General features: G+C 40.9%; 1 protein-coding gene across 4 annotated transcripts in view; it reads right to left on the bottom strand.

Annotated features, from left to right (window-relative positions):
• The window catches only part of LOC108709037 (F-BAR and double SH3 domains protein 2), a 115364-nt gene that overhangs the window by 15763 nt on the left and 87138 nt on the right, over window positions 1–12463 (bottom strand). For 2 of the 4 annotated variants that reach the window (XM_041584619.1, XM_041584620.1), the window contains one exon: window positions 9322–9393. The exons of the other annotated variants lie outside the window; for them this stretch is intronic. In XM_041584619.1, coding sequence (XP_041440553.1) covers window positions 9322–9393 — 72 coding nt within the window. The remainder of the gene's footprint in view (window positions 1–9321; window positions 9394–12463) is intronic. 4 annotated transcript variants of the gene reach the window in all.

The following is a 12463-nucleotide window of genomic DNA, read 5'->3' as shown; positions in this document are numbered from 1 at the left end:
CAATACAACAAAGAATATTTAGCTGCACCAATACACACGCTGTAACAATCACTTTCTGTACACGGGGAACAGAACTGAAACAGAGATGGGCTCCAGCTACAAATGACAGGCCATGCTTCATTTAAAAATGAAAATAAATATGAATAAAGGCTATAAAAGAACATAGGCGGCAAATTCAATAAAAATAGCCGGCAAATCAGAAAATAAAAATTCAGCTTATACTACATATGGATATTTGCTACAGAGACACGGAAATGGTGAAATGTGTAAGAGCTGCACTTAGCTTAGCTTTGAGTTCACGTGTAGGGCCTGTACAAGTATTATTCGTTATTTATAGCACCGACACAGTCTGCCGCACTTTCCAAAGATTATAAATCATTCACATTGGTTTATGTGAGGTGTTCCTCACATAAACTCATATCTCGGTGTGTTTTGTCTTTACTGATTTAGTGACACCATGTGACATACCCACAGAATGATGGGTAACTGGGAGGAGCCTGTAACGAGTAGTTTCTACAAGGAGTTCCTCGTATCTATCCGTATTTTGCTTTCACGGATTCAGTGACACCATGTGACATACCAATAGAATGATGGGTAAATGGGAGGAGCCTGTAATAAGTAGTTTCTACATAGTTTTCCTCATATCTATCCGTGTTTTGCTGTCATTGGATTCAGTGATACCATGTGACACACCCAGAGTGTGATGGGTAACTGGGAGGAGCCTGTAATAAGTAGTTTCTACATGGTTTTCCTCATATCTGTCCGTGTTTTGCTGTCATTGGATTCAGTGACACCATGTGACACACCCATAGAATGATGGGTAAATGGGAGGAGCCTGTAATAAGTAGTTTCTACATGGTTTTCCTCATATCTATCCGTGTTTTGCTGTCATTGGATTCAGTGACACCATGTGACACACCCATAGAATGATGGGTAAATGGGAGGAGCCTGTAATAAGTAGTTTCTACATGGTTTTCCTCATATCTATCCGTGTTTTGCTGTCATTGGATTCAGTGACACCATGTGACACACCCATAGAATGATGGGTAAATGGGAGGAGCCTGTAATAAGTAGTTTCTACATGGTTTTCCTCATATCTATCCGTGTTTTGCTGTCATTGGATTCAGTGATACCATGTGACACACCCATAGAATGATGGGTAACTGGGAGGAGCCTGTAATAAGTAGTTTCTACATGGTTTTCCTCATATCTATCCGTGTTTTGCTGTCATTGGATTCAGTGATACCATGTGACACACCCATAGAATGATGGGTAACTGGAAGGGGCCTGAAACAAGTAGTTTATACAAGGGGTTCCTCATAGCTACTGCATGTACTTTGCTCACACGTATTCAGTGACACACCCATAGAATTATGGGTAACTGGGAGGGGCTTGAAACAAGTAGTTTATACAAGGGGTTCATAATCTCTTGGTTTATTTTACCTTCACTGGTGATACCATGTAGGGTTGCCACCTGTCCGGTTTTGACCTGGACAGCCTGGTATTTTGAAGGGAAGCCCGGGCTAAAACTTCCTGCCTGGTTTTCCAAATAAGGAAAACCCGGGCAAGATTGCACATGATTGACATGGTGATCGGCCAATCGCCACATCATAGCCCCTTGACATCACAGCCCGCCCCCTGCCCGGTGTCCTCCAGGGGAAAAGGTGGCAACCCTCATACCATGTGACATTAAAAGAGAATGATGGGTAATTGGGTGGGGCCTGTAGCTTCAGGCCCAGTTGCAATGACACTGACCAAACTATACAGGGGACAGTGGCACAGGTGTAACTGCCATTAGCAGTCACTGTCTGCCTGGAGCCATCCAATAAACGAGTGTCATTTAAATGGAAGTTTCACCTTTAAGTTAACTTTTAGTATGTTATATACAATGGCTAATTCTAAGCAACTTTTCCCTGGGTCTTCATTTTCTCTCTTTTTTTTTTTTTTTATAGTTTTTGAATTATTTGCCTTCTTCTGTGGACTCTTTCCTTCAAACGGGGGTCACTGACCCCATCTAAAGAAACAAATGTTTTTATTTTTATTTTATTACTCATCTTTGTATTCAGGCCTCTCCTATTCATAGTCTAGTCTCTTATTCAAATCAATGCATGGTTGCTAGGATCCAAATTACCATAGCAACCAGGCTGCTGAAATTGCTAACTGGAGAGCTGCTAAATAACTCCAAAACCACAAACAATGAAAACCAATTGCAAATTGTATCAGAATACCCCTCTCTACATCATAATAAATGTTCATTTTAGCAGCCCCTTTAATGCTGCATGAAAATGGATTAAAATACTGACCCAAAGAAAGTACAGGGTATATATCAATATTACAAATCTTATAATCGATTCACACAAGTGAAAGAACATCATATTTCCAGCAGCACTGAGAACGCTTAGAATGAGCCCACAGAGTGCGCCTTGAAAACACCGTCTGGGGAGCTGACGCACAACGGGTGTAGAGGAGAGAACATTGTAATTATAATGGACATCTTTATAGCTCTTGTCTTCCAGCTGAGCCGGCATCTCTGGGCACACGGGGAGTTTATGTGAATTCTCCAAGGCCAAAGAAAGGAAGATGCAAATTCAATCCCCAGCTACAGATTCTGTGCCATAAGGGGGTGCTACACCTCTTACACACATCATGCATATAACAAAACGGACACTTTTTTTGTTACTATTTTATTGTTTCTAAAGATTCTCCTTCATCCAGATCATGGTATATCTGTGGTGTTTGTTTTTCCTTGAAGGAGTTTCATCGGTCATTCAGCTGGTTTTCTCCTCCAACTTCTGAATTGAGAAAGCCAGTTGGATGACGGGTGAAACGTCTTCAAGGGAAAAAAAAGGTCTAGTTGATTTGACTTATTTCTACAGATATAGTTTATTGTTCTGCAGCTTCCCAACTGAAAGCGACATATGGTTGCTAAGGTTGGCAGTCCTAATAACGAAGCAGTGGTTTGAATGACAGATAAACAGAATAAGGCCTGAATAAAATGACAGATACATTTTATAGTAATTCTTGGCCCTCAAATGGTTTTTCTGGTTATGCTATGATTAAAAGGATACTGTCATGGGAAAACACACCAGTTATTAGTGCTGCTCCAGCAGAATTCTGCACTGAAATCCATGTTTAATTTTGAAATCTGACATGGGGCTAGACATATTGTCAGTTTCCGAGGTGCCCCCAGTCATGTGACTTGTGCTCTGATAAACTTTAGTCACTCTTTAGGGCAGAGACACATGCTCAGACTTGGAGAGATTAGTCAACCGGCGACAAATCGCCTCTTCTTCAGACGACTAATCTCCCCAAACTGCCTTCCCCTGCTGGCTAGAATGTAAATCGCTGACGGGATGGTACTCAGAGCGCTTTGTTTTCTGAAGCTGCCTGAAGTTGCCTCACGAGGAAACTTTGGGCGATTTCCCGCCGGCAATTTACATTCTTGCCAGGGGGAAGGCAGTTCTGGGAGATTAGTCGCCTGAAGAAGAGGCGATTAATCGAAAGGGCAACTAAATCTCCCCAAATCTGAGCATGTGCCTCTGCCCTTACTGCTGCACTACAAGTTGGAGTGATATCCCCCCCGCCCTTTCCCCCCAGGAGCCCCAGCAACAGAACAATGGGAAGGTAACCAGATAACAGCTCCCTAACACAAGATAACAGTTGCCTCATAGATATAAGAACAGAACTCAATAGTAAAAATCCATGTCCCACTGCGACTGCTTCAGTTACATTGCGTAGGAGAAACAACAGCCTGTCAGAAAGCAGTTCCTTCGTGCAGTACTGGCTGTTTCTAAAAGCACATGACCAGGCAAAATGACCTGAGATGCACCTACACACCAATATTACAACTAAAAAAAATATACCTGTTGGTTCAGGAATTAAATTTTACATGGTAGAGTGAATTATTTGCAGTGTAAACAGGTTCATTTAGAAATAAAATCGCCACCATCAAAATACCGACAGAATCGACTCCAGGTCTGTTAACCAGCTGGCTCCTGCTACAGAGTTTCAGCAGCCGGAACTAGCAGTACACAGCGTTCAACAGCAATTATATCTACAAATAACTCTTAAACAACAGAAAATATTTAATGAATGTATTCTGGAAATTTGCTCAGAATGCATTTTCTTTATGAAAAGGCCGTTTTTTTTGGCTGGAGATGGCCTTTCAAATTGCAGTGAAAAATAGAAAGAAGAGGGAGACAAAAGAAGACCAATTCTACCTACAAATACAAAAAGTCTGTTTCTAGTGTGACTTGCTCCTTTAAACCAAAAGCTGTCCTCTACCCCGGCTCTGTAATGTTTGAACAAACAGGAAATGTCCAATGGAAAGCAGAGGGGTTCCAGCCTTGAATCGGCTAAATTGCTGAACCAGCACAAGCATTTGATGTTCAGTAATCTTCCCAGGGCGGAACAGAGGGTGCACTGGGGTCTTGTGGGACAGGATAAGACATGGTTGACCTGTGACAGGCTGGAAATCCTATCGATGTCCCACCAGGAACATAATGTCAGCAGAGAGGGGATACCTGGCCAGAAGGAATAACATTTGGAATGAGCTCTGCCTTCCTTCTTTGCAGTAAACAAACACAAGGCGCATTCACTAGTGTGCTAATATGCAAGCCGCCCATTTCATGTCAATTCTACTCTTTCATTTTTTCTGTGACTATTTTCTCTACTCCTCCCTCTCTACATGTTCTCACATTCTTTTATCGCTCATGTTCTCTCTTTCACTCCCTCTCTCTTTGGTTCAGCATATTTTGCTTTACTATTCGTCCTGTTCTCCCTTTTTATTTTTGCAGAACCTTTCCCTGAGCATGGCATCTTATTGTTTAGCCCTGGATTACAAGGCTACTAGGTTCCTGGGATTACTTAAATTCTATTCCAGCCAGGGATCTATCTTCAAGGAATTTGTGTGCTCTGCCCATGTCCTCTGGTTTCCTCCCACACCAAAAATATACAGGCAGGTTAATCAGACTCCTGATGAAACAAACGCGTTGTATAAATTGGACAAGGACCCTGACTATGAGATGCACCAGGACGGTGACCAATGTGAAAGAATTGCCTTCTCTTTTGTGCTCACCCTTTAGGGTCAGGGCACACAGGCACATTCGGGGAGATTGGTTGCCCGGCGAGAAATCTCCTCTTCTTCGGGGGGACTAATCTCCCCGAACTGCCTTCCCGCCGGCTAAAATGTAAATTGCCGGCAGTGCTCCGAGTTCCATCCTGCCGGTGATTTACATTTTAGCCGGCGGGAAGGCAGTTCGGGGGAGATTAGTCGCCCCAATGAGAATTGTCACAAGGCGACTAATCTCAGCGAATCTGCCTGTGTGACCCTTACCATCCTGAATCTGAATTATCAGATGCATTTATCTCTTTTGCCTTCACTGCCCACTGTCCTAATCTCTATTTATGGTTTCCTTATCTCGTTTTGATGTCATTTTCTTGCTTCTTCAGCCAAGGGGCTAGTCACAGGGGTCCCCAACCTTTTTTTACCCGCGAGCCACATTCAAATGTAAAAAGAGTTGGGGAGCAACACAAGCATGATAAAGTCCCTTGGGTGCCAAATAAGGACTGTGATTGGCTATTTATTATACCCTATGTGGACTGGCAGCCTACAGGAGGCTCTACTTGGCACTATACTTAGTTTTTATGCAATTAAAACTCGCTTCCAAGCCCGAAATTCAAAAATAATGGCCTACTTTGAGGCCACTGAGAGCAACATCCAAAGGGTTGGAGAGCAACATGTTGCTCACGAGCTACTGGTTGGGGATCACTGGGCTAGTGTATGTCTGAACTTATTATGTACCTATATGGATAGCAAAGTGCATTTGTGGCAATAGGTGAACGGTGTGAGAAAAGTAAAATTGGTAGAGAAGGGCCATGCGCAAAGCGTCCCCAGGAAGTGAATTTTTCCTAATTCTTCTTTTTTGTCATGGCCCCTACAACCAGCCTGAAAATCAAATTGGCACATTAACAATTGGTTAAGAAATGTCATAGTAATAAAAGGGAGAAGCAACCTAAACGGCAGATTAAGTTAAGATTCCTTGAATTAGATGCATGTGTCCTACGATGAAGCCTATGCAGCACTTGAATAGTCGTATTGCCATGAAAATATTTTAAAGGGTGGTGTGTCCACTGTATAAACAAAAAGGGACAAATATGATTGTGAAAAGCGCATGGGCTTATTGCAGCACCAGCAGTCAACTAAAAGTTAACTACTACTAGTTTAAGAAAGTATTAGGCAAAAAATGTTTCGGGCAACTGTACCAGAACATTATTACTGCAGCAGTTTAGCAAAGAAGATCTAATCATCTGTAAATCTTCTCCCATCTCCTTAGCTTCTCAGAAGCCAAGAACCCACTGAGCATGTGCAGTGTCACTGACACTCAAGAGATGACCTAACACAATCCAAAATGATTAATATGATTAAAGGGATACTGTCATCGGAAAACATGTTTTTTTCAAAACACATCAGTTAATAGTGCAACTCCAGCAGAATTCTGCACTGAAATCCATTTCTCAAAAGAGCAAACAGATTTTTTTATATTCAATTTTGAAATCTGACATGGGGCTAGACATATTGTCAATTTCCCAGCTGCCCCCAGTCATGTGACTTGTGTCTGCACTTTAGGAGAGAAATGCTTTCTGGCAGGCTGCTGTTTTTCCTTCTCAATGTAACTGAATGTGTCTCAGTGGGACATGGCTTTTTACTATTGAGTGTTGTTCTCAGATCTACCAGGCAGCTGTTATCTTGTGTTAGGGAGCTGCTATCTGGTTACCTTCCCATTGTTCTTTTTTTTTTTTTGTATTTAAAATTTTTATTTTCAAATATCAGCAGGTAGCAATAAATGGCACATAGTCAAACTCAGAAACTGCAGGTACTGGACAATCCCCAGGCTGCAGTAATATCACGACACATAAGCACAAAACCGTTATTCCTGAGTAGTATAGCAAAGTAGCCCAAGTAGCTGACAAGAAAATTAAACAAAAAGAAAAGGAAAAGAAACAGAAAAAGGAGGAAAAGAAAGGAAATAAGCAAAAATAAACCAAGAACTGAATAAACAGTTGCCTATAACACTTGTGAGTACTGTCAATATCTCTGCACTAACTGGGACAGCATAGGACAAGAAAATTTAGGGATTCCCCGGAGTCAGAGTGGGAGGACATGCAAAAGCAATTAGGTTGAGGAAATATTTCGGTAAGATAACCAGGGGGACCAAATTTTGTGAAAAGACTTCTGCGAACCGTTCGTGTAGCTAGTCAATTTCTCAAGGATTAGGACGTTGTCCAGCCTCCTTTTAACCTCAGGAAAGTCCAGGATAGGAGACTTCCAAGCTGCAGCAATGACCTGCTTGGAGGCAGAGAAAATATGTGTTAATAATTTCCTGGTGAACTTGTTAGTCCTTGGGATTCTCTTATTGATCAATGCTTCCCCCGGGTCTTTTTTAAGCGAAAGTCCTGTCACATTTGTAATCATCGTGTATATTCGAATCCAGAATCGGACCGCCTTAGGGCATTCCCACCACACATGGAGAAACGAACCATGGCGGCCACAGTTCCGAAAGCACAGGGGGGAGCAAGCAGGGTACCACCTGGCCAATGTAGAGGGGACCAAATACCATTGGTGAAGAACCTTTAGGGAGGTTTCCTGAATGGAAATGTTCACGGAACAATGTATGTTGTCGTTAATGATATCAAGCCATTGATCAGTCTCCATGCAGATACGCAAATCCTTTTCCCACAGTTGAATAAAACGGAGGTCCTTAAGAGGAACCAGATGAACCAAGTGGTCATAGAGCGCAGAAAGAGCCTTCTCCCGTGGGAGTATTTGTAAACACATTTTCTCAAACAAGGTGGGAGTAGGAAATTTTTTGTCAGGCCAGAGGGAAAGTATATAACTTCTGATTTGTAGGTATCGGAAATATTCAGACTGAGGGGCTTGGTAAGAGTCCTGCAACTGTTGCCATGACAGTAGTTGGCCGGTTTTGGTCAAAGCATGTATGCTGAGGAGGTTGTTCAGTTTCCACCACTGAAAAGACCCCTTCCCAGCCCCCGGTAAGAACTCCGTGTTGAGGCTAAAGCTGGCCACCGGTTTATGGGGGGAAAATAACTTGTGTGAAAGGGGTTCCCATTGTTCTTTTGTTTGGCTGCTGGGGAGAAAAAGGGAGGGGGGTGATATCACTCCAACTTGCAGTACAGCAGTAAAGAGTGATTGAAGTTTATCAGAGCACAAGTCACATGACTTGGGGCAGCTGGGAAATTGACAATATGTCTAGCCCCATGTCAGATTTCAAAACTGAATATAAAAAAATCTGTTTGCTCTTTTGAGAAATGGATTTCAGTGCAGAATTCTGCTGGAGCAGCACTATTAACTGATTCATTTTGAAAAAAAAATTCTTTCCCATGACAGTAATTAATTTAATTGATAGAGCTGAATATGATAGAGCTGTTAACCCTCTGGGCTGGCACAGTAAGTTCAATACCTAAAATTGAACTTTATATATTTATATGTTTTTAGGCTTTACTTTTCCTTTAAATCTGACTGTGAACGTTAGAGGCTGTAGTCTGCAACAGCAGAAAGGTTCAGAGGTTGACACCCTCCTCAACACTGGAATCAGTTCTACACTCTCCAAAACACTCTCTAAATCACTTCTGCTGAGACTCCCGCACAGTTTCATTAGTCTGAAAATACTTGAGATAACCTATTAAAACGACATGCTGGAGACCGGGTGCAAAGGGAATCTCAGAAGTGCAATTACATCCGAGACGTCGCCAAGACATTTATTCTACGGAGGAGAGAAAATGTTAATTGACTGCAAAATGTGAGAAAATCTGTGTAAAACGGGTTGAAAGACTTGATGGCGAATCTGCTAAATGTAATTCAGCTCAGTGCTAATTAGAATGTTACTGTGCGACAACATTTATATATATATGCTTGATTTTAAAGGGAAAATAACCCTGTTTACAAGATGGGAAGTGAAGATCTGCTGTTTTGCCACAGGCTGGCTATGATTTGGTGGGTACCCCAAATAATATGTCTTTTGGTCACTAATTAAACACTGAAAGCCTAGAATCTCTAACGCAAAAATTGATCAGGAAGGAACTGATAACATAGGCATCAGGCTGTCAATGTTGACCAATTTACAGATTATTTTAAATAAAAAGCTGCCAGCAATGAGATACTTGACGTGATGAAAACCAAGCAAATGAAAGACTTTCAATCCAAATGACATAAAGATAAAATAAAAGGCAACGTACATGCGGCGGGTACATGAGGCATACAACAGGGGCAGTATGGAGAAGAGCTAGATCTTGCGTTTATACCTTTGCTAAAATCATTCTCATTGTACTGACAGGAGACGGCTCAATGTCCACCAGTGGAACAGCACTAAAACTCTGAGACGTTTGTGCAAGAATAGAAACAGGTAACACGGGGTTAAAAACAAAGAGAACAGCAAATGACGGCACCCAAGCAGCTAGCAAAACAATTTACCTAATTTCCCCTAGGTCTCTCCTGGTGATAGTTCTTGGTGCTGGCTGGAGGGGTCGGCGCCTCTCCCAGAAATATCAGCAAAGAAGATTAGCCAAACAACACAGGCTGGTGTAGCGGGGATCTCCCCTGCACGTTTATTTCGTCAAGTGATGTAATGTTTCGGGGGCGTGCCCCTTCATCAGACATGCAGATTCACTTTCAAACAGTGTTTAAAAACCCTTGGTGATTTGCATAATTAACACAATGATTCAAAATATGAGTGAATAAGTTAAGCAAAATGCATTGTGAACAGTACGTACTAAGTGGACATTTTTATCAAAAAACTTTAGAGACATTATAAGCACTTAAAAAAGCTTTTTAAGAAGTTTTAAAAGACATTAAAACTTTTTTTGAAAAAATGATTTATGTGAAAAAATAATAATTAGTCCCAATTTTCAAGTGATAAAAAATCCTCTTCTATACAGGAAGATGGCAAATTTTGGATAAAATATATGGAAAAAATGAGAGAAAATTATTACAAAAGGAATGCTTTTGGATTTGGCAATTGCAAACTAAATATCCACGTGGGTTAAATGAGGAGTATAATATGAACTGCTATCTGTAGCTTAAAATGTATCCAATTTATAAGTGCTTTTGGAATGTATCCAATTTTTAACGCTTTTAGAAATTGTTTCTTTGTATTTTTTACATAAAATGTTTCCAGTTTGAAGCACTAACTTCTGACTTTTTATAGATAATTGCACTGAACAACCTACTATCCAGGGACAGCTTATGGATAGGGTAAGATAGTCTTATACATTGGACTCATTTATATTGTAATAATGTTTTTGTGCAACACACACAATTGTATTTATGTTTTTCCCTATTCATTAGGTTTTTGGACCTTCTTCTTTATATTTATTGATTATTATATAAAAAAGCTTTTTTTGCACAATTTTTGCACAACTGTTGAATTTTTGCAGCAAGGATCGTCCTGTATAGAAGAGGATTTTTTATCACTTGAAAATTGGGACTAATTATTATTTTTTCACATAAATCATTTTTTCAAAAAAAGTTTTAATGTCTTTTAAAACTTCTTAAAAAGCTTTTTTAAGTGCTTATAATGTCTCTAAAGTTTTTTGATAAAAATGTCCACTTAGTACGTACTGTTCACAATGCATTTTGCTTAACTTATTCACTCATATTTTGAATCATTGTGTTAATTATGCAAATCACCAAGGGTTTTTAAACACTGTTTGAAAGTGAATCTGCATGTCTGATGAAGGGGCACGCCCCCGAAACGTTACATCACTTGACGAAATAAACGTGCAGGGGAGATCCCCGCTACACCTGTGTTGTTTGGCTAATCTTTGCTGGCACCCAAGCAGCTCCCATAGCTGTCACTCTGCCTGAAAGATATCTGCCCAATTTCTTGCAAGATGTGAGTCAGAGAGGCTGCTGGGAAGGCCAATAAACAATTGCACACATGCATCACGCCCCTCGATACTTGCTCCTTGCACTAAATTGTATAAAGTGAGGATTTGAGGAGGGGTTAACGTTTAAGGATCAGTTTGTTGCACTTAAAGGGGACCCGTCACCCAAAAAAATGATTCAAAATCCTATTTTATTACATTAGTCAAGCAAAATTAACTTTAATTACACTATATAATTTTTTTTAATCTTGCTTTCTTCAGTTTGGAATTTCAAAATTATAACTAGAAGGCAGCAGCCATTTTGTGGACACTGTTATTAAGGCAAGCCTTGTATCATCTCAGAATCTTGTTTGTGCACCAGAATGGGGGACCTGATGTCCATCCCCATGTCCTGGCTACACAATTAAATGGTAAAGAGAATGGGGGGATCTGGGGAGAGCAGTGACATGTAGGAAGTGCTGAATGGAAAGTGAAAGTAATTGTCTGCCCCGCCTCTATGCCCATGACATAGAGGAGGGGCAGACAATATTTGATTGACAGCTGAGATTTTTAAATGAGCTTACAGCAGCTATGAATGCTTTAATAAATAATAGAAAATGGATTTCATGTTTAATTTGAAAAGGACTTTTCTTATACAGATTTGTGTGTCTGGGTGACAGGTCCACTTTAATATGTTAAATTAGTTCTTTCGGTTGCAAGCAGAACACGGAGACAACCTGCTCCCAACTTACAAGTGCAGACAGAAAGTAGCATCTGTATTGCTAAACTGTGCTGCTGTGTTACTTTGCAGTTGCTGCCAATTACACTGCAACAATGTGACTGCTGAAAGCAAAGTTTTGCATCTTGCACTTGTTTCATAAATTAGTCCTACAGTCAGAATTTACTACAGTAGATTACTGAGAGGGTGACGGGTCATTGATAAGCAAGAAAAATGCACTGCCCCTACTCCTCCTCAATTAGTGGGCAATGGGTGCACAATCAGACCCCAATAACAGCCCAAGAATACTGTAGGAAGCTGTGAGCTAGAAAGTCCCAGACCCACATACTGGAAAGCTGTACTTGCAAATGTCTTCACCCCCCCCCCCTGGGTATTTTTCATGTTTTGTTGCCTCACAACCTGAAATTTAAATGGATAGAGTTTGCACCATTTCATTTAGAGAACATGCCTACAACTTTGAAGATGTTTTTTTTTTCATTATTATTGGGAAGCAAACAACAAATAGGACAAAATAACAGAAATCTTCAGCGTGCATAACTGTTCACTAAAGTCAATACTTTGTAGAGCCACCTTTTGTGGCAATTACAGCTGCAAGATTCAGGTCCAATCCAACGCCATGCGACGAAACATTGTTTCGGATGCGGCGACGATAATTTTAGTTGTAGGAAAGTCGGATGTAGTCGCAACATGCATTGGACACAACATGACTGTCAGATGCAGACACTGCATGCAGCGCCACAGTGTCGGATTCACGCTGTAACTAGAGTCCTGCAGCGGGTTGGGTACCAGCAAAAACCTGTGGTACCCTGCGGGTTGCGGATAGAAGTTCCAGGTGCGGGTAGA

The sequence above is a fragment of the Xenopus laevis genome, chromosome 2S (assembly GCF_017654675.1).
Source record: "Xenopus laevis strain J_2021 chromosome 2S, Xenopus_laevis_v10.1, whole genome shotgun sequence".
NCBI lineage: Eukaryota > Metazoa > Chordata > Amphibia > Anura > Pipidae > Xenopus > Xenopus laevis.
The sequence above is the reverse complement of the archived record's forward strand: the minus strand, read 5'-3'. Positions and strand labels throughout refer to the sequence as shown.